Source organism: Podarcis melisellensis (genome assembly GCF_964234715.1).
Source record: "Podarcis melisellensis genome assembly, chromosome: 4".
In the NCBI taxonomy this organism is placed as follows: Eukaryota; Metazoa; Chordata; class Lepidosauria; order Squamata; family Lacertidae; genus Podarcis; species Podarcis melisellensis.
Genome location: NC_138531.1, coordinates 91600209 through 91623271, shown reverse-complemented (window position 1 = coordinate 91623271; position 23063 = coordinate 91600209). Strand labels below are relative to the sequence as shown.

Below are 23063 nucleotides of genomic sequence, written 5' to 3'. Positions count from 1 at the left end.
ATGAAAAAAGGAGGAGGAAACAATCAATGGGGAGGTCTGTGGGCCGGCCATACTGATGCGGTTACCATGGTGACCGGGAGAGTTTATGTCTGGAACCAACCAGGAGGCAGCAGCCGGTAATAGACTGCTTACCAGCCCCCAGGAGAAAAATAGGGTAAGGATTCTGCCCTGGGCGGGGGTGGGGGGTGGGGGGATGCTCCCTTAGGGACACTCCTGAAAGGAATGTCGCAATCCTGATGTTGAGACACCTGTGCATTGGGGCATCCCCTGCAACTGAGCTATAGGTACCAATTGATAGACTTGCTCTCACCTGTGCAAAATTTTTGTTCTATTGAGAATCTGGTATCAAATCCTAGGCTGAGTTGGGATCGGCTGTCTTACGCACCTTATCCATGAGCCCTTTGGGTTGCTTTTAAACCCCTGGCTTCATGGTTGAGCCGTCCCCTCCAAGAAACTTTACTTTTTACTCAAAACTTTGAACTTAGGTGTCTTGGGGGACATTAAGGAACTGCGAAAAAGACTCGCAGAATCGAAAGTGGAGACTCTATGTACTTTCCCTCGTCTGTTTATTTTGCAACACCGGAAAATCTTCAATTAAAAACTTTTAAAAATGTCTTGGAGGAGCGGCAGTTTCCTATATATATATATCTCATTCTTTTTCTGTGATCTAAAACAAACAAACGAGGAAGGAAAAGGACATATAGAGTCAACATTTCCAATTCAGAGAGTCTTTATCAGAGTTTATATTCGGTGTGAGACTCTGTTGCCATAGACATTGTGGGGGGGGGGAGAGGGGAGAGGGTTGGGGGCTGGAATAATGGTCTTTTCATTCTATTGCATAGTGTTTGTGCAGGGTTTTTGTGTTGGCGTCTCATAGGTGAGAGATTGGAGGGGCCAGAGAATTCTGTGACATTTGCTTCGAGGCTTGCTTTGGGAAAGCAAATATAACAAACAATAGCAATAGAGAATAGCCATCGTTTTAAATTACCGACAAGCCATTTTGTGTTTTCCATAGTTGTAAGACTTCTCTTTGTTTTGCGGAAAGCGGCGAATAAATGTAATAAATTTATTTTTTGAAATGATAATAATAATATTTATTTGGTTTTTCAAATGGCAGTTTTACAATCACATACCCTACATACAACATAAAGAATCTCCCGGAATTATCTACTCCCCTTTGTGGATCCTATAGTTAATCATTTCCTCCAGCATCTTTTATAATAATCCAAATCTTTTATATCTCCATTATATCCAAAATTCACCATTAAACTACAAGTGTTATCCCAATCCTACTAACAATTTTAACTGTTTACAATGGTTTATATATATATATTTTCAATTCTTTATTAAAATTTTGGTTTTCCTGATTTCTGATTCTTCCAGTCATTTTTTCTATTTTGGCATAATCCATCAACTTAATCTGCTGTTCTTCTCTGGTCAAGACTTTGTCTCTGGGCCAATATGTAAATGTAATAAATATCAATCCGAAGGACGATAAGGGATAATCACCCCAATTTTTGCCTCTGTGTTTAAAGTTGCATAGGCAACAGACAGCAAAGCCTAATTAAATCCAGGGAGAGTATTTGAAGAGACAACCCATTTTTTAATTAAACAGGCAGAATTCCTTGCAAGAGTTGTGTTTTTAAAACTAGTTGGGGGGTTGCTTTTTGCTGTTACTGCCTCACAATTATTAAAAGTACAGGAGTCTTGTATTACTTTTGGGATTTCTGAGCTCACGTTAGCAGGTTGCAGGAGCTGCAGTTGCTGTGTTGTGTACGGTAATTTTGACCAAATACTTTAAATTGTGTATTCAGATACGTCATAATGCACGAAAACATTAATTATGTCCAGGGTCTAAAGTTATCTGCATTCAGCACTTCACACACAGTGCCGTGCAGTGCTTTTTTTCTAAAAAAATGTTTAGGGGTACAATGGTACTTTGGTTCTCAAACGCCTTGGTACTCAAACAATTTAGAACCCAAACACTGCAAACCCGGAAGTAAGTGTTCCGGTTTGCGAACTTTTTTCAGAATCCAAACATGCTCCATTTTGAGTGTTAAAATCATGTTAAATTGCTGTTTCAGGGGTTGTTTTTAAAAGTCTGGAACGGATTAATCCATTTTGCATTACTTTCTATGGGAAAGCGTGCCTTGGTTTTGGAACGCTTTGGTTTTGGAACAAACTTCCAGAATGGATAATAATAATAATAATAATAATAATAATAATAATAATAATAATTTATTATTTATACCCCGCCCATCTGGCTGGGCCTCCCCAGCCACTCTGGGCAGCTTCCATAAAACCAAAAATACAGTAAAATATCACACGTTAAGTTTGAGAACCAAGGTACCACTGTACTCTCATTTTCCTACTCATATTGAAATACTGCCCCTCAATGAGGCCAAACTTCGATTCACAAAATGTTTAGGGGTATGTGTACCCCTGCATCATCCCCCCCAAAAAGCACTGGTGCCGTGACTGCAGAATGCATGCAACGGCTTCGGAACAAAGTAAGAACAGGGAAAACAAGAGAAAACCTTTCTATGCTGCCCTGATCTGTTTTCTTTGCTTCCCCAAGGTCTCTGAAGACTTAAACCATGGCGAAAGACAAGAAAAAGAAGGAGAAGAAGGAGAAGAAGGGGAAGAGGAAACAGCCCTTAGGACACATGTCCAAAGAGCCTCGAGTTTATTTTCCAGAAGCTCTGCTAGAGTATCAGTAGGTATTGTTGCTTCTTGTTGACACCCAACTGTCTTGAGAAGCAAAGGAGTATGCCTCTTGGGGTGAAGTCGAACCACTGTTGTTCGCAGCACCAAAGTGACCTCTCTGGCGTGCAAGCAGACCCGGATTTACGTATAAGCTAAACAAGCTATAGCTTAGGGCCCCACTCTCTTGGGGGCCCCAAAAAATTTAAAGGAAAAAAAACCAGACGTACATTTTCAAAATATAAGATATAAAACAAATAAAATAAAACCTACATACCTTTAGAAAGATTTCCCCCCTGAAAGCATTTTATTTTAAATATCCAATTTAAATTTAAAGAAAACCAGATAAATAAAAATTACTATATATTATATATTACACACACACACATCTGGGTAGCCAAACTAAGGCCCGGGGGCTGGATCCAGCCCAATCACCTTCTAAATTTGGCCCACGAATGGTCCGGGAATCAGCGTGTTTTTACATGAGTAGAATGTGTGCTTTTATTTATTTGTGGGGCATAGGAGTTCGTTAATTTCCCCACCCCCCAAAAAATATAGTCCGGCCCCCACAAGGTCTGAGGGACAGTTGACTGGCCCATGGCTGAAAAAGGTTGCTGACCCCAACTCTACACCATGTGCAGAAACCACTTTCTTGACCGTAGAACCAACCCACTATTAGTCTCCTCCCTGCATGCGATCAGTATGTATAGTAAATTAAGAACCTCACTTTAGCAACATCTGGGGGGCTACTGGCTCTTCTGCCTTATTGTACATTTGTGGGTAGTAGGACTATTCAGAGGAATGCTCAGGGGCAGACTTTGGTCTTTCACATTTCAGCGGTGCCCTGTGCGAGGCCAGAATTCTGTGTTGTCATTATCCCCCAACCCGCCTCTTGCCTTCCGTTCTGCTCAGTTTGCTATGTCGTAGTTGTGACACCCTAGGGTTGGCACCCGGTGTGGCAGCACTGCCCTAAATCTGCCTCTGGCACGATGTCTCTCACAGCACAAGTAGAACACAGCTGCCGCAGTAAATTTGGCATGGGGAATCTGAATTATTAATAATAATAATAATAATAATAATAATAATAATATATTTATACCCCACCCATCTGGCTGGTTTTCCCAAGCCACTCTGGGCGGCTCCCAACAGAATATTAAAAATATGATAAAACATCAAACATTAAAAGCTTGCCTAAACAGGGCTGCCTTCAATTGTCTTCTAAAAGTCAGATAGTTGTTTATTTCCTTGCTATCTGGTGGGAGGGCGTTCCACAGGGCGGGCGCCATCACCGATAAGGCCCTCTGCCAGTTACCTGTAACCTCACTTCTTGCAGGGAGGGAACCGCCAGAAGGCCCTCGGCATTGGACCTCAGTGTGAAAGGTATAATGTTATCACATTTCAGGAACAAAAACCTATGATGAATGTAAGTGCAAGAGCAGTCTGGCTTCCTGCGGTGTCTAGAAACTTACATATTCCATGCTTTTGGATACATGAATTTGTGCCTTAACACATCTTTTAAACTGAAGGGTATTTAAAAAGAAAAGAAAATATAGTGCACAAATATTTGAATGTTTAATTTATTTGTATCCTGCTTTTCCTCGAAGAGGTTCAGGTAGAGTATTTTCTTGGTAGCACCGTCACTTATCCTCTGCATTTTAATTATCTTCAGAATTCAAATAAAGGAAGAGATCATCGATGAGCTTCTTTTTGAAATAAAAAACTTGGAAGCGCAAAATGACCGAAACAAAGAAAGGGTATGTAAACATATGCTTCTGTTTTGATTTGGGTGAGTGAGCACAGCTCAGCTTTGCATCCAAGCAGAAGATTCTAGGTTCAACCCCAGTTGGTTTATTCATATGCGTAGAGAATTTTATTTGTATGCTGTCTCTCCACAATTCAAACATGAAAAAAATGAAAAAAATACACAACTGCAGCAAAAGTAGTAATAAAATTTCAAAAGATTTAAAAAACACATAACTGAACTGAACAACTTCCGCATGAGGAGATTTCACCCCTCCCATATCCAAGAATCCGCTGATGTTCTCTGCTGATTCTCCAGAGAGGAGGGGCGGTTTTCTGCTCTGTACTTATTCCGCTCCAGCCTCACATCAAAGAGAGAGAGAGAGACTGAGTGTTAGAGAGAGATCGTGTGTTGCTGCTAAGAGCAGCTGCAGACACTCAGTGCAGTTCAGCAATTTTCGTTTAGACCTCAATTAGCTCTGTATATAGTTGTGTATTATAGTTGTAGATAGAATAAAAGAAGATATTCTACAGAGCTGCTCTCCGAGTCGTTTATGCTCTGCTATACTCTGCTGTACTCTGCTGTGCGACGACTGTCCACAGCACTTTGACCTGTTCCTGTGCAGAAGGTGGTCTCTGGAAGTGCTACCCAGCTTGCCTAGCCCAGTCTGGGCTGAAGTGTATGAGTCCAGTTGGTGGCACTGGCTCAAGGGCGCTGCTGACACCGCATACAACAAGGTCTAAAATAAAGATTCAAAAAACCATCATCAGCAACTCCCCCAAACAACACCCCAGCCAGAGCGTCTGCTCAGAAAGCCTCCGCATTTGTAGCTGGAGTCAGTCCAGGCCAGTTGGAAGAAGGCCCTCAAAGCAGGGAGCTGGTCCTCCAGGTATCATAGGCAAAACAGCATCTGCAGTTCAAAGGATCAGGTAGATTAGGAGATGGGAAACAGTGCTAGTTCCAGGATTAGGAGGAAGAGGGCCTCTGCCCATACGGTTTTGGGGGCATCTCCTCGCTGTTGCCTGTTCACTTGCCCTCTCTATTTGGAAGATATGAAGCTGCCTTATACCAAATCACATCATTGGTCCATCTAGCTCAGGTACCCCCAAACTCGGCCCTCCAGATGTTTTGGGACTACAATCCCCATCATCCCTGACCACTGGTCCTGTTAGCTAGGGATGATGGGAGTTGTAGTCCCAAAACATCTGGAGGGCAGAGTTTGGGGGTGCCTGATCTAGCTGAATACTGTCTAAAGGGAAGGGGGCTGGAGAGGTCTAAGTAGGTGCTGTATATTATTATTATTATGTAGCTCAGGTGTGGGGAAACTTTGGTCCCCCTGATGTTGCAGAACTACAATTCCCATAATTGCTGCGGCTGATGAGAGACGCAGTTCAGCAACATATGGAGAGAAATAGGTTCCCTATGCCTGGTGTAGTTACTAGCAAGTTTGGAAGCTACTTGTGAACCAAAATAGGGGATAAAAATTCCTACTCTAATTTCTTTGGTAATGATGTTAGACAGGCGATGGACTCAGGAAAATGCATGTATATAAGTAGATCTGTCACATGCAATAGAACGATAGAGATCCGTCGATTTATTTCCACTGGATTATTCTGACAATTGTCACCATTGCAGGGGGCGGATGGGGGGAGGGGTATGTTGGTTTATTGTGAATTGCTTTTTTGGATATTCGATTCTGCAATTTCTTGCTTCCGTTTGCAATTTATACCCCACCTTCCCATAATGTATTCCGATATACAGTGGTGCCTCGGTTTAAGAATAGTCCGGTTTAAGAAAGCTTTGGTTTACAAACTCTGCAAAACCGTAAACAGTGTCCTGGTTTGAGAACTTTACCTCAGTCTAAAAACGGAAGTCGGACGGTGGAAGGGCACCGGCGGCCAGAGGCCTCATTAGGGAAAGCACGCCCCGGTTTAAGAATGGTTTCGGTTTAAGAACGGACTTCCGGAACGGATTAAGTTCGCAAACTGAGGTACCACTGGATGTTGCTTCAGTAGCCAGCTTGAGCATCCCAAAGAAAAGGCACAATTAAAGTGAAACAAGTAACATTTTTTCAAAAAACTTTCCCCCTCAGAATCAGCAGCTAAAGAACGAACAGACTTCGCACATCCGAGCACTCCTAGCTGCCCTGAAGGAGCAGGAAGAGGCTTTGGCGAAAGTTGAAGTTGTTACCAGAGATGATGTAGAAAAAGCAATGAAGGAGAAGTGGCAATATGTTAGGGATCAGGAAAAACTCATTAAAGGTGAGCTGGCACTGAAATCCCTCAGTTGCTAGCTCAAATCCCAGGTGGAGTGGAGGACGCGATCTGGGACCCAGATCAGTTAAACAAGGACCTATAGATACAGTCTGGCCAAGAGTAGCCCGAGTGGTGCCTGGGCCCAGCACAATTTGAGATCTCTGGTGCCTTATACAATGTAGGCTATAGTGAGTGTTTTCTCAAAAGAGCATTCCACAGGGCCTTCTCTGTGGTGCCCCCCCAATCCCCAGCTGCCAGTCACCTAACCTCCAAAGTCTTCTAATGCAGCTTTTAAGGTATGGGCAGATTCTTATGCGAGTCCTGTTAATTAGAAAGGAGGAGAGCATTTGGACTTCCTCAGGTCTGTAATATCTTCAGACAGCTCTGATCTCTCTGTGTGCTTCTAAGCAAGCACTATTTGAAAACACCAAGGGGACAAAGAACAACAATGCACCATGGGGGGTGGAGAGATAGGATTTGAATATAATTCTGCAACAGTCTTTGCCCAGCCATGTCTAAGTGTCATATCTTTGGGGAGCAAACATTGGCAATGATCGTGGACACCAAGTTATGTCTATTAGCTTCCTCCCCTTTTATCAAACACCATGCTGAGACTCCGTCGCTCCACACACATCAAATTGTTAGAACTTAGCATGAAAACAAGCAAGGAGGCTCAAGAGCTGGTGCTGTCTGATAAATATTAATGATCTGAAATGGGGAATACAGGAAAATGAAATAAAAAAATCCCAGGTGGAGATGATCATTTCTCATTAGCAGTTTGGGAAAGCAAAGGCCATCACTCCTAACACAGCCTTTTTTTCTTCCAACCAGACATGCGGTGCCAGATACATTACCTCGAACAAAAACTCGTGCAAAAGCAAGCCGAAGTGGATTACTGGCTGGCGTACAAAAATGTCGGGAGCGCCGAACACGCCAAGCAGATTGAGTGCCTAGAACAGGACATCCAGAAGCTGAAGGAAGACCTTGAGGAAATGACCGGTGAGTTCCTCTGGGCTTGTACTTAAACCAGAAACCTAAGGCCAGAGATGTCGGCCCAGACGCCAAGAACTAGAAATAATTATCGTTTCCAGCGTTTCCGTAAAGGAACACATATTTCAGTCTCTTCTAAAACGTATTCCCACGTTTCCTGCTTTACCTTTCTCTTTTCTGATAGCCGGGGTTGTGTTCTTGTTTTCACCCCTAAAGAGTTTTTTAGGATTTCCCTGGAGGAGACGAAGGAAAGAACCGACAGATACATGCTGAAGCAAATGGAGCTGAAGAAAGAATGGGCGCTTGAGGTACTGATACGGCTTTGCAATTCTAGTCTTTTAATCATTATGGGCATGATCTGAACACTTTCTTTTTTTTAAAAAAAAAAAATTATTAAGCAATTTCAACATAACAAATTATCAAACCATATAATCACATACATTATTTCTCCCCTTTTTTCCTGTTGTTGTTGGTCATTTAGTCGTGACTTTTCGTGACCCCATGGACCAGAGCACGCCAGGCCCTCCTGTCATCCACTGCCTCCCACAGTTTGGTCAAACTCATGCTGGTAGCTTTAAGAACACTGTCCAACCATCTCGTCCTCTGTCGCCCCCTTCTCCTTGTGCCCTCCATCTTTCCCAACATCAGGGTCTTTTCCAGGGAGTCTTCTCTTCTCATGAGGTGGCCAAAGTCTTGGAGCCTCAGCTTCAGGATCTGTCCTTCCAGTGAGCACTCAGGGCTGATTTCCTTCAGAATGGAGTGTAGGAATGAAAATCACGGGAGACGAGTAGTAGGTGTCATGTGAGAGGCGTCTGCCGGGAAGTCCCGGGAACTCTCTTTTATTAAATATCACAAAGCATTGCCACAGGTGTCCTTGTGGCTGATTGGTTGTTACAAACACAAAGAAACTCATTGCCTATTGGTTAATGCAAATGCAAGGCGGGAATTACATGTGAGGGGTGGGAATTACATGTGAACATTTATCACTGGTAGATTAAAGGCTAGGAAACGAGGTTGGGACTAGACAAGCATGAAACCTCCTAATTAATTATAACTAAAGATTAATATAACACAGACGATTACTAATGATTGATCATAACATGAAAGAATATAATAATCAAGTTCTATAGATGTGGTCAGCTATGCATGGAGTACAAGTCACCATGAACTTGAGGTGAACTGAGCGATGAGGGAATGTCTTGGTGTTTGGAGCAGGTTCGTACAGTGTGTGCAGAAACAGAGAAAGGATCATGAGCGAGAGTTCTCAGAATGCAAGAGAAAAGAAGCAATGCTTCCCATAGCAAGACTTCCCATAAGGCCACAGTTATGTGTAGAAAGAGATGCAATGCTTCCCTATAATGCAACAATTATGTGCAGAGGGAAAACATATGTGCAGAAGGAAAACTTCCCTTTATCTCCCCCTTTCTTTTCTTTTTTTGCGAGGCGTTCTGGGTAAATAAGGCAAAAATATTTCGGGATTAGTGGTGTGCCAGCGAATGCCCAAAATAAATTCGCCAGGGAGGATGGGACAAAAAATACTACGAGATACGTGGTTTGCCAACGCATGCTCGAAATAAATCTGCCCATATCTCCCCTTTGGTTTACTGTTGGTGTTGCCATTTCGCAAAATAAGCAGCAAGGATTTTATTGGGTGGCTGAGGGGGAGAGAGAAGTCGAGAGAAAAGACTTATGAGGCCAGGAATGCATTGGAGGAAGCAGCATAGTAGAATCAATATACAAATTATGACAATAGCATATTGAAAGAGATTACGAAGCCAAGTAAGGTTTGGCAGCCAAGCGGTAAGCCACTGGGTGAAAGAATCCCAGAAAGCAGGAAAACCAACATCCTGTTTGATATGATGTGTGAGATTTTGCAAATGAGAGATTTGTTTTTGAATAGCCTTAGAATTGTCAGTGATATTAAAGCAGCACATGTTTTCCACTTGTTCGCATCCGTAATGATGGAGCATCAATAGATAATCGATAGCAGCGCATTTCTATGAGTCCGTGACGCAATTCACTCTGTTCTTTATTCAAAAGGTGAAGAGCTTGTGAAGTAGAATTCAAGGCTTTTGCTGCGGAGCAAGCTAAAGAGTTAATATTCCTGCTATTCCGTACAGCCAGTCCAGGGACTCCTAAAAGAGAGACAGCTAAAGAAATATATTCAGATCTGCTAGGGAGAGAGACAAAATCGTTATAATCATTAGTCAATTGCACAGGGCGTCAATATCGAGAGCGGGACAAATGATGCTTTTTTGATAAAATAATAGACATACGGCTTAAGCAGCAGGGCGTGCCATGGCTAATGTTTGCAGGAATATAATTAAACGTGAAGCCTGGACACGACCAAAACCAGCCTTCAGGCATATATATATGAAATATTTACATAATCAGAACAATTGAAGTTATCCTTGCCCATTTTTACACTGTTGGTTTTTGTGCAGTTCACCATACGGGCACAAGTAACATTAAAGGAAGCCACGTATGGGGTCATGGAATTGGCTGCGTGGAGAAATGATGCAAAACTTTAACAGCAGCTGCCAGCTCAGAATGCTGGGCAAACTTCTGTAGAAGAATGTAGAGGCTGTGCCATTTATCATTTTGTAGCCATGCAACGACCCCCCTGGAGGGGGCTCCATTAGTAAACACAGTAAGGGCATCCAACAGGACAGGGCTACTGCACTATGCTTAAATTCACTTTCAAAAACTACATATTGAGCAGCATTTAAAAGCATTTGGTTGGCTGCCAAATTTGGATTGGCTCTGGCAAGCAAGGACATGGCATGGCTCTGGCTGCCAAATTCCGCACAGGATTGAATCCTCTGAGCCGGATCGTATTTAGGACGGTTAATGATTGACTGCAAAGCCTTCTTACAGTAGGTGTTTGCATTTTCAAAAGGCAATTTTTCCATCAGTTCATTCTGGGCTGTAGTATTATCAACCTGCCTGGTGACTGCTTCTTTCAATCTATCTATAAATTGATGGTAGGGCTCTGAATGTTGTTGTTTAATATTAACAAAAGAGCTAATAGGGAAAGCAGAAGGCAATTCCCCAGCCCACACAGATTCCTCCTCTAAGGACAGAATTCCTTTCTGCCTAGCCAGGGAAAGTGAGGTGCGCACAGCTCCTGTAGGAGAGCACACAGGGGTTGTGGCAGGCAAAGCAGGCAAAGGAGGAAGGGGAGGGGTGGATGGGTTTGTGGGCTGAGGTGTAGGGAGGGGTTGGCAAGGCTGCAATGGAGGCAAAAGCTTAGGATAAGGAGGGGGGGGGGATTGTCTGCAACAGCCAGAAGGGCAGGAGCCGAAGGAGACGCCTGGGGTCCTAATTTAGCAACGGCAGCTGCACATTTCTGCCAGGTGAGCAGACAATGAATTGAAGCCCTCGGTTCTGCAAAGAGGGTCTTTCCGATCTTTTGCCAAGTCCCCACCTCAAGGGACCCCCTTTCGGGGTAGGAGGGACATTGGCAAGCAATCTCACCAAGGAGCTGTTCAATTTCTTTTAAGGAAACATTAACACCCACAACACGCTGCCTAACTAGAGAAAAAAGTTCCCTGGCATGCTCTTTCTGCATTCGAGTCAAATCGCCCCCCATACTCACGAAATAGCGCGCTGAGACTTTTCCAGTCGAGTGAAGTACAGGGGCTTGGCTGCGTAAGGGATCTGGCACGTCGGGGGTCACCAGATGTAGGAATGAAAATCACGGGAGACGAGTAGTAGGTGTCATGTGAGAGGCGTCTGCCGGGAAGTCCCGGGAACTCTCTTTTATTAAATATCACAAAGCATTGCCACAGGTGTCCTTGTGGCTGATTGGTTGTTACAAACACAAAGAAACTCATTGCCTATTGGTTAATGCAAATGCAAGGCGGGAATTACATGTGAGGGGTGGGAATTACATGTGAACATTTATCACTGGTAGATTAAAGGCTAGGAAACGAGGTTGGGACTAGACAAGCATGAAACCTCCTAATTAATTATAACTAAAGATTAATATAACACAGACGATTACTAATGATTGATCATAACATGAAAGAATATAATAATCAAGTTCTATAGATGTGGTCAGCTATGCATGGAGTACAAGTCACCATGAACTTGAGGTGAACTGAGCGATGAGGGAATGTCTTGGTGTTTGGAGCAGGTTCGTACAGTGTGTGCAGAAACAGAGAAAGGATCATGAGCGAGAGTTCTCAGAATGCAAGAGAAAAGAAGCAATGCTTCCCATAGCAAGACTTCCCATAAGGCCACAGTTATGTGTAGAAAGAGATGCAATGCTTCCCTATAATGCAACAATTATGTGCAGAGGGAAAACATATGTGCAGAAGGAAAACTTCCCTTTAATGGAGAGGTTTGATCTTCTTGCAGTCCATGGGACTCTCAAGAGTCTCCTCCAGCACCATAATTCAAAAGCATCAATTCTTTGGCGATCAGCCTTCTTTATGGTCCAGCTCTCACCTTTTTTCCTACCCCCCCTTAATCCCTCCCTCCCTCCCAGGACTTCCCTCAGCTCCTCTCTCTGATTTCTCTACACATATTATTCTCTGCATGTTATAAAGCTGTACATATCCTCATCTTATCTATCTATCATGTTACCAACCAATAAATTTGTGTATGTTTATTCAAAACCTGCCAGGGAGTCCAATTCATTTTGCTGACTTTTTAGATAATTTGTAAAAGGCTGCTGTTTTTCCTTAAAGTCACAGTTGTTCTTGTCCCGCAGTTTATATGTCAATTTAGCCAACTCTGCATAGCTCATCAATTTTTCTTGCCACTGTTCTTTCGTTGGGATTTCTTCATTCTTCCATCCTTGTGCTATCAAGATTCTTGCCGCTGTTGCAGCAGTTGTTTTTCTTGGCAGGTCTTGTCCTACAATCCCTAACCAAAATGCTTCTGGTTTTTTTTACAAATGTCATTTTAAGCATATTTTTTTCAATTCATTGTATATCATTTCCCAATTTTTTTAACTTCTCTACATTCCCACCACATATGATAAAAAGTCCCTTCTTTTTCTTTACATTTCCAACATATGTTTGACCCGGTTTTATACATTTTTGCTATCTGTACTGGTGTAATATACCATCTATACATCATTTTCATACAATTTTCTTTCAAAAGAGAACAATCTGTAAATTTCAAATTTACTTTCCACATGATCTGAGCACTTTCAAGTTCATTTGACTTCTGTGGGAGAGATTTACAGTGCAATCCTGTTCTTGATAATAATAATAATAATAATAATAATAATAATAATAATTTTATTATTTATACCCCACCCATTGAGTCTCGCTGTATGCTGTGGGGCTTATTCCCAGGTATGGGGGAACAAGACTGCAGCACTAAGCATGTACTTAACTTCCAATTTAAGTCAATGAGGTCCAAGAGTGTTTAGTTCTGGCTGGGTTTTATACTCATAAAGTAGGCTTGCCATATTCTGAAGAGCAAAAAAAGAGGACGCTATGACGGCTCTTGTTTTAAGTACCCCTGCTACAGGTAGGCTATTGAAACTGTGATATATTGCTGAGGGGGGACGGGAGAAGAGAAGAGGAAAGCAAGACTTCAACCACCAGTTATGTCTATGTCTCCTCCAGAAAGTCTAGCCAGGGACATTTTGGCAAATTTAAAAAATCCATCTGGAAAGAAATTTTACCCCTGAAAAAGAGGACGTGTCCTGGAAAAAGAGGGCACATGGCAACCCCACAAGCTTATTTGTGACATTCCTTAGAAAGTAAAACAGAAATGCCTCTCTCACTTATTCCTTTTAAATGGACTTGCTTCTGTATCCTGCCTTCCAGCTGCTCCACAACTTATTAAAAACACACACACTAGAACAGCAGTGATTGAAATAAGAGTTAAAATATGAGCAAGAAAGGTAAGCCAGGTTAGATTGGGAGTGAGGAAAGTAGAAAACGTATACTGTGCCTCCAAAACCTGTACTTGGCAAAATAAAAGCTTTTCCCTGGTTTCTGAAGGTAAATAGAGGCCTTCACATTCTTCTCTTCTCCTCAGATTAGTCTGCATGCTCTCTAGAGGCCTTTCTCGGCCTCTTGTAAAGATGTGATTGGTTGGCCATTGGGGCAGGGCCTCCTTTGTGGTGGCTTCCACCTTCTGGAATCCTTCAACCACCATGATCCCCCTTAAGCCTTCCTGTCAAATAAAAGCCTGTTGTATCTTGTGGCTGAACCTTCTCTTGTCTCTTTCCTCAACGTTACGAGAATCCGTTACCAAACTGAGAGTCAGCTCATGCGTTTGGTGTTCCACAGGCAGCGTAAAATTGTTTTCATTAGGCTGGTGTTCAGAATAGCGCAGATCGCATCCATATTTCATTCTGGGAATGCGTGTGTCTTTATGATTTATTACTATTAACGTTTTACGTGATGCGTCACATCAATAAGCAGCTGCGAAGTCCTTTTGAAAAATGGGAAAGCGAAAAAGAAATGTAAAAATAGATATATAGAAGGAAGTTTTGTGTTTTTATTGTTCAAAGTTTTGGATGTTCCTCTGTGGGGTATCCTGTCTAGACTATCACTTCCTTCAATGCAAAGGTTCCAGCTTCAGCTGCGATTTCACGCTTTCTTTCCTCAGAATGCTGTCAAACATATTGACAAGACCAGCTGCCGGGAGATTAAAGAATACGAGTGGCTAAAGGAGGAGGTAAACATATCTGGAAGGATAATCTGGATTTCCAAGGAGAGGCACTGCCAATCAGTGTGGACAGTATTGAACTAGATGGACCAGTTGTCTCCCACTGCTTCCTAGAAGGGTGGTGGGTGATCAGAGGTGGAGCACAGTTTGACTCCCCGACATCCACAGTTCAAAGGATATTGGGTGGATAATAATAATAATATAAAAATAAATTAAATTTGTATACCGACATTCATCCATAGAGCTCAGGGCAGTTCACAGCATAGAATTTTAATATTAAAACCACAAAATACATAGTGAAAAAAGAGAGTAACAAAAAAAAACATAATGACCACACGTCACATTTAAAATGGCATCGGATGTCAGTCAGCCAAAGGCCGGGTTGAAGAGGAACATTTTTGCCTAGTGCCCAAAGGTCTACAATGAAGGCGCCAGCCAAACTTCCCTGGGGAGAGAATTCCACAAATGGGGAGCCACTGCAGAAAAGGCCCTGTTCTTATGTTGCCACCCTCTGGACCTCATGTGAAGGAGGCACAGGAAGAAGGGCCTCAGATGATGAATGCAGAGCTGTTTTAGGGCTTTATAGGTCAAAGCCAGCACTTTGAATTGGACCCGGAAACTCATTGGCAGCCAATACAGTCGGGCCAGTGGTACATCGGGTTACAGACGTTTCAGGTTACAGACTCTGCTATCCCAGAAAGACTACCTCTGGTTAAGAACTTTGCTTCAAGATGAGAAAAGAATTGTGCTCCGGCGGCAGCGGGAGGCCCCATTAGCTAAAGTGGTGCTTCAGGTTAAGAACAGTTTCAGGTTAAGAGCGGACCTCCAGAACGAATTAAGTTCTTAACCCACGGTACCATTGTAATATGCTCAAACTCTTTTGCCCCTGACCACCAAATTCTGCACCAGCTGAAGCTTCTGAACCGTCTTCAGCGGCAGCCCCACGTATAACGCATTGCAGTAATCCAACCTAGAGGTTACCAGAGCATAGACAACAGAAGTTAGCCTGTCCCTGTCCAGGTAGGGACACAGCTGGGCCACCTGCAGAAATGAGCTGCTTCCAGTTTGAATGCCTAGCATAGGGCTGTCTTGGTGGGCCAACGGTCTGGTTTGGCAGAAGACAAAGGATTTCAGCACCAGGTTTCATATCTCATGGCAGGTGGCAGGGTACAAAAAGGAAGTGAGCGATTTAGAAGCCTCGGTTCACGAACTGGAGAAGGAGAACATCTACCTCATCAACAAACTCTTTGAGCGAAGGATGCAGTTCCTTAAAGTTCCCAGGTAAAGGTGTTCTCCTAGCATTGCACAAACACTGGTGAAGTACAGGAGCTAAAGAGTTGTCTTGACTCTTTGGCCCTTGAGCAAACTACAGTATGCCAAACAGAGTGTGTGTGTGTGTGTGTGTGTGTGTGTGTGTGTGTGTGTATGTGTATATATATATATATATATATGTATATGCTTTCGTAGATTTTCACGGGTACAGGAATGCAGGTTTTGGTGTCCTCGGGTGTCTTCCCGTGTAAAAGTTGGGGTGTCTAGGCGACGTTTCGACGAGGTCTCACTCGTCATCTTCAGGCTGGTGCTTTCGGCTTCTTGTTACTGGAACAGAGCAGGATCTCAGTGTTTGAGTTCCTATAAATACTGTTGAGGGGGTGTGGTGTATAGCCTCCAATGTTCTGGGCAGAGAGGAAGTTCCCAGGCTAGTGTGCCTTTTCTTCTTTTGTTCCTTAATTACTTGAGGGATATCTTGAGTGATTTCTTGAGTGATATCCTGAGTACCACTTAGGTGGGTCATTAGGTGTGGATTAGTTGCTAAAGTCTTTGTGTCTTGACCTCTTGAACTTTGTGAAGAGTTTTTCTGAGAAGATGGCTGTACTGCACTTAGTTGTGCTCTGGCTTGGCTTCGTGTATAGGGGCGAGCTGTGGTTTTGTGGCCTGTGTCAGCCAGATCTGTGTAGGGATTGCAGGGGGGTGCAGCATCCGGAGGTGCCATCATGGTTTGGCTACTGGATGGTGTCTGTAATTTATCTGTGGAGAGGGTCTGGGTTTGGGTCTGGTGTGGTTGATTGGTGATGGCGTTCTGTGTGCCTCTGGATCTGGTGTCATCCTAATGACCTACATCCTAATGACCTACTTGTGAGCTTCGATGTTGTATCTCTCTTCACACAAGTGCCCATTAATGAAGCCTTGACAGCCATTCAAAACAAATACAATCCCCCCGAATACATCTTGGACCTGACCAACCACTGCCTAACCAACACGTACTTCATCCACAACGGACAAAGATACAAACAGATAGAAGGAGCACCTATGGGATCACCCCTCTCACCGGTCATCGCAAACCTGTACATGGAACACTTTGAAACCAATGCTTTAGACAAGTCAGAACACAAACCCAAACTTTGGCTCAGATATGTTGACGACACCTTTGTAATTTGGCCACACGGGAAGGAAAAACTGGATAGCTTCCTCACACATCTCAACAGCCTACACCCCAAAATACAATTCACTATGGAAATAGAAGCCAACAACCAACTTCCCTTCCTTGACGTCCTAATCTACAAAAAACCTGATGGCTCCCTAGGACACACTATCTACCGGAAAAAAACACACACCAACCGCTACTTACATGCACAATCACACCACCACCCTGCACAAATAAACTCCGTAGCCAAGACTCTCATCTCCAGAACCAAACGCCTGGCTGACAAAGACCACTTGACAACTGAGTTACAGAATCTCTCAAATGTGTTAATTGCCAATGGATACCAGCAAAACAGGGTTACGAAGCTAATCCAAAAAGAAACACCCCCCAAAAACCAAGACACAGAAGAAAACAATGGCATGGCCCTCCTTCCTTATATCAAGGGCACTACAGATAAAATTAGCAAAATCCTCCATAAACACAATATCAAAACAGCCTTTTGCACCAACCAAAAAATAGCCAATATCCTCAGAAACCCCAAGGATAAAATCCAGTTGGAAAACCAAGGGGTCTATGAAATACCCTGCAAAGTCTGCCCAGCCACGTACATTGGACAAACAAACAGACGAATAAATGCACGTATCGCAGAACACAAGAATGCCGTCAAAAAAGAAGAAAAAACTTCCTCTCTTTTCCAACACATGAAAGAAACAGGACACGAAATTAATTTTGCAGATTCCAAATTGCTCTTTAACATGGAACATCACCACAAGAGAATAATCATGGAAGCCATCGAGATAGAGAAACACCCTCACAACATGAACAAGCGTGACGACACATCCCGCTTGCCAGACATCTGGAAATTAGCCCTCCCCACAAAAACTGACACCAGATCCAGAGGCACACAGAACGCCATCACCAATCAACCACACCAGACCCAAACCCAGACCCTCTCCACAGATAAATTACAGACACCATCCAGTAGCCAAACCATGATGGCACCTCCGGATGCTGCACCCCCCTGCAATCCCTACACAGATCTGGCTGACACAGGCCACAAAACCACAGCTCGCCCCTATACACGAAGCCAAGCCAGAGCACAACTAAGTGCAGTACAGCCATCTTCTCAGAAAAACTCTTCACAAAGTTCAAGAGGTCAAGACACAAAGACTTTAGCAACTAATCCACACCTAATGACCCACCTAAGTGGTACTCAGGATATCACTCAAGAAATCACTCAAGATATCCCTCAAGTAATTAAGGAACAAAAGAAGAAAAGGCACACTAGCCTGGGAACTTCCTCTCTGCCCAGAACATTGGAGGCTATACACCACACCCCCTCAACAGTATTTATAGGAACTCAAACACTGAGATCCTGCTCTGTTCCAGTAACAAGAAGCCGAAAGCACCAGCCTGAAGATGACGAGTGAGACCTCGTCGAAACGTCGCCTAGACACCCCAACTTTTACACGGGAAGACACCCGAGGACACCAAAACCTGCATATATATATATATATATATATATATATATATATATATATATATGCTTTCGTAGATTTTCACGGGTACAGGAATGCAGGTTTTGGTGTCCTCGGGTGTCTTCCCGTGTAAAAGTTGGGGTGTCTAGGCGACGTTTCGACGAGGTCTCACTCGTCATCTTCAGGCTGGTGCTTTCGGCTTCTTGTTCCAGTAACAAGAAGCCGAAAGCACCAGCCTGAAGATGACGAGTGAGACCTCGTCGAAACGTCGCCTAGACACCCCAACTTTTACACGGGAAGACACCCGAGGACACCAAAACCTGCATATATATATATATATATATATATATATCCTGATGTTTTATTATTTACTAAAACACATACAGTGGTACCTTGGTTCTCAGACTTAATCCATTCTGGAAGTCTGTTCGAAAACCAAAGCGCCCCAAAACCAAGACGCGCTTTCCCATAGAAAGTAATGCAAAATGGATTAATCTGTTCCAGACTTTTAAAAACAACCCCTAAAACAGCAATTTAACATGAATTTTACTATCTAATGAGACCATTGATCCATAAAATGAAAGCAATAATCAATGTACTGTAAAATAAATAAGACAGTATTGTAGATGATAAAAATTAAAATTCATTCTTTTCCTTACCTGCACTGAAGATAGTCATTGTTTGGATGGTGGGCTTTTATCCATTTCCGAAGTCACGTAATCAATCAATCAATCAATCAATCAGTAGCTGAACTGGATTCCACACACTCACAAAAACAAATTAACTGAAAAAGCCTCAAAAACGCAAAATAAATAGCAAAAACAAAAGCGCCAAACTTAATATATTCCAGGAGTCCGTTTTATTTCTGAAATGTTTGAAAACCAAGGCACAGCTTCTAGTTGGTGCAGGTGCCCTGGAAACAATAGCCGACAGCCGCATTGGACAATTAGCTTCTGAAAAACGTTCGAAAACTGGAACACTCACTTCCAGGATTTCAGTGTTTGAGAACCAAGGCATTTGAGAACCAAGGTACCACTTACCAATGTAAGCTTCCAGTGCTTCTCTGACAGGCACTGTCTCTATTGTCTTTTCGGCACCTGTTGGAGACATTCAAGCCGATTTCCTAGTCTCTACATACCTGTACTGGATTTGAAATTGTTTTTCAATTGGCGTTATTATTGCTCTTTTGCTGCAAAATCGCATTGAGACATTTAATAGGAAGCAATTGACAAATCGAATAAATAAACAAATGTGCAAGCAAACAGCTAAATATAAAGCTGTAAGCCACTTGATAATTACGAAGGAAAATATCCTTCAGAGGAGCAGCATTGGCATGGAAAGGACAGAATTAACAAGCTGCAGCTCTTCTCTTTCACATTGATTTTGAATAAATTGAATAAATCTCCCCTAATCAGTAATTTGGACGAGTAGCTATCATTGCCACACTGACTGGAGTCGCTGCAAATTGCTCTTGGCAAGGAAATAAAAGCCCTGCCCACTTTCATTGCTGGCTAACCATCCCAATTGTGAAACAAAAGGCATTTTAAATGGTAAATTAATGAAGGCAAGGGGCCAGGATTCCCACTCACCCACCCAATCCTGCTTAGTTTGGCTACGAAAGTCACTTCCTTCTGGGGAACTGGCATGCTCAGCCAATGCGACATGATTTACCTGGCACATGGGCCACACTGAGCAGGCCTTTTAACCTTCCCACTCATCAGCTGATCAATCAGGAAGAGTTTTGTAGTGAAGCTCATCCTAAAACGCAGGAGAAAACACTTCATTTGTGCAAGCCCCTTAACAATCGCAAAGGGTTTTGCACTGAACCTCGCTGCTAAAACTCAGGTTTCCCCCCCTTCTGCTTCAGCAAGGTGCTTTGAAGTCCTGACTTAGGGACTTCAAAGTGGCCAAATTGTGTGGTGTCATTGTGACATCAGGTGGGTGACTCCACCCACCTGCCAAATTTGGTCCACATGGCCAATCCTGATGAAGATTTGAGCCGGGGAGCCAAAAAGGCACCCGATTCTTGCCTTCGAAGGTGAAAGGCTGTTGTTCAGTAGCAGAACATATGCTTTCGTGCAAAAGGTCCCATGTTCAACCCTGGGTGTGGCCTTCTTGTAGTTTTGTACACTGCCTTCGTGTATTTCTATGAAAGCTCGGTTTATAAGTATTTAAAGAAAAATATGAACGTTAACAAGAGCTCAGGGCATGCAAGAGAATAATTCCAGTGGCAACAACGTGAGTATGCAAGATGTGCCACTGTTCTATGTTACAAGAGAAGACAGAATTTCAAACCTTTTGATGTTGCTTCTTCTCCTTTTAATTTTCCAGAAAGTTATTTCTTACCCAGGGAGCTGGCCTGCAGATGCTTGGAGACCAGGAATATGTTGGCCTTTCTGGTAATCTCCTTTCTATTGAGTTGATTGTAATAGTGATGCAGATGTTACAGCCTTGCCTCCCTAAGAAATGGCCCTCACAGCCCCGTGATAGTTTATCGGTGAGAAATATCCCACTGTAGACATCCTGGAAGCTGGTGTAACTGGAAAGTTGGGACTTAAGAACCAACTCTGTCATGCTCTGCCTCACTTGTGAAGGTGAACTCAATCATTACTGTATGGTTAAGTGCTTTTGCCCCTAGCAAGGGTCAAACAAGCATGGAAGAAAACTTAATAGTGTGCAAATCCCTACCTGGATAAGGAAAACAAACACACACACACAAAATATGTCCTCTCTCTGTGTGTGTATTGCCTTTCTTCATTCCACTTGCTGTAGGACTGAAGCTGTCCTAAAAATGCAATAATCTCGCCAGCAAGCTTCTCACGGGTGTTATGTTCATTTTTCACCCCCATCCCTGATAAAACAGCTGATCGCTGCACGGTTAGGCCAAGTGCAGTAGACAGGGCCAGGCAGGCTGTACTATTTTCATTTGGCTGTCAGAAGGAACACAGGTATATACATCAGCTCAGTTGGTTAGAGCATGTTGCTGATAATGCCAAGGTTCAGTCCCTGTGTGGGACAGATCCTGTACTACAGGGGGTTGGCCTATATGTTCCTCGGGGTCCTTCCAACACGACAGTCCTATTATTCCATCCTAATAAATACCAGGTCATGAACAGCGTTGCTAGTTGTGGATTGGCAATATCTGGGTTTTTAAAAAAATGCCTCGTCGGTCCGGATGGAGGACATAGGGGGAGAAATTAGACTACTGTACAAAGGTGTCCAGCTGTGTATCCGGCCCTGCCAGCCCTGGCATATGGCCCTCAGAAGTTTCCCCAGGACTGAAAGAGCTTCCCCACCCACCATTGCATAGCAGAATAAATTTCAAAGCCCAGCAAGTAGTAATAGAGAGAATTCCCTCCCCTCCGCCACCACCATTGTCGCAGCAAAGTTTTATTAACAGGAGTATTGCAGAAAGTGTTTTCCCTCCCCTCGCCTCTGCAGAAGTGGAAGCTGAAAGTACATCATTGATATCGGAAATGGTTCTCAACGTGGATCACAAAGACAGACAGGAGGCAGCAGAAAATCTGCTAGATGACAGTTTTGAAGTGATTCAAATGCAAACAGATTCCCTTGGTCAAATTCTCCCCCCTATCCTGTACGAAGACTCAAATGATTTCAAGGCAAGTATCTACTTTCCTCTTCTCTGCGTTAGGATTTTAGGTAGAAAGGGTGAGGTAATAATGTGCCCAAAAGGTTTGTGCTGACCTGGGCAATTAAAACTGGTTTGTTTGTTTTTATACACACACACACAGAGTCCGTTTGAGCTTGATCATGCCCTCAGCAACATAGCTCCTAAAAAGGTTCAGGAGTTGACCAGGATATTATTTCCTCCCCTTGTGCATGATCAACAAAGTCTACCCGGAACGCAGAGATCTCACCCTGCACTCTCACTTAAGACATTTTGCAGGGCTGAGGCAGCCACTCTTGAAATTTTGGCACCCCAGGAAATTGGCTAGATGACCCTTTGTGCCTAGGTGCTTGTTAGCTGCTGCTCATGCAGCAGCAACCTAGATTTCCCAGCATTTAATTATCGTATCTATAACTTTGCCTTGCCTCCAAGAAGCCCAAGACAGCATATATAGCTCTCCCCATCATTTTATTCACAAGCCACCCTGAGGGGTTGGGTCAAGTGGCCCAAGCTTACCCAAGTGAGCAAGGATTTGAACAAGAGCCGTTTAGTACAACTCCAGCAGCAGACACTACCAGCGTGGCGATTGTGGATTGTTGTTATTTCTATCAGAGATTTGCTTATTCGGTTATGCCATGGTCATTTTAAGATGCAGGAGAGGGCGGAATGTTTTCTACTGGGTAACATGCTAATCTGTGTCCTTCTGAACTCCAGGAGTACAAGGATCTGGGGCCCCTGGCAGTGAAATTGATGACTACGGTGGGCCAGACTATGCCAGTTCACGAGGATGCCAAGGAAATGCCAAGCAGAACAAAGCTTGAAGAAAAATATGACGCCAGCCGGCCTCAGCAGCGCATCACCTACCAGATGATCAAATCCGTATTTCATTGAGAGCGAGGAAGGTAGAGGCTACTGCTTTTCTTTTCAAAAATAGGCTTCCAGTTGTTGGAACTCCCCCACCCTTCATATGACACTTAAATGTTGACTTGCATAGCAAAGATGTTAATATTGGGTACATTTACAAGGGTATGTAGATTGTGTATATTGTATTCCCATTCCTCCTATGCACCAAATACAGGATCTGAATTACTATTGCAAGAGGCTCTGGTTTGATTTTTGCCGTCCGTGAAGGTTTAATGTAGTCATTTCATGAAATCTTTATACCGTTTGACTGGAGAAAAATCCTCAGTGCTCCTGGACCCAT

At 43.3% G+C, this 23063-nt stretch overlaps 1 protein-coding gene across 1 annotated transcript; it reads left to right on the top strand.

The window, feature by feature from the left end:
- The first annotated feature begins 2559 nt into the window (after positions 1–2559).
- Positions 2560–22957, top strand: CCDC83 (coiled-coil domain containing 83). The gene is made up of 10 exons (XM_081909990.1): positions 2560–2716; positions 4373–4457; positions 6537–6705; positions 7531–7698; positions 7906–7997; positions 14269–14337; positions 15488–15609; positions 20563–20630; positions 21673–21851; positions 22574–22957. Exons 1-10 carry the CDS (start codon positions 2598–2600, stop codon positions 22748–22750), a joined length of 1248 nt encoding a protein of 415 aa, XP_081766116.1. The 5' UTR covers positions 2560–2597; the 3' UTR covers positions 22751–22957.
- Positions 22958–23063: the final 106 nt, after the last annotated feature.

Bases quoted from the DNA above. Each gene is read 5' to 3' on its own strand.
- CCDC83 (XM_081909990.1), top strand. From the start codon at position 2,598: ATGGCGAAAGACAAGAAAAAGAAGGAGAAGAAGGAGAAGAAGGGGAAG. The intron at 7,998-14,268 runs GTACTGATACGG...TTCTTTCCTCAG, and splicing joins AGAAAGAATGGGCGCTTGAG to AATGCTGTCAAACATATTGA. The intron at 14,338-15,487 runs GTAAACATATCT...ATCTCATGGCAG, and splicing joins ACGAGTGGCTAAAGGAGGAG to GTGGCAGGGTACAAAAAGGA.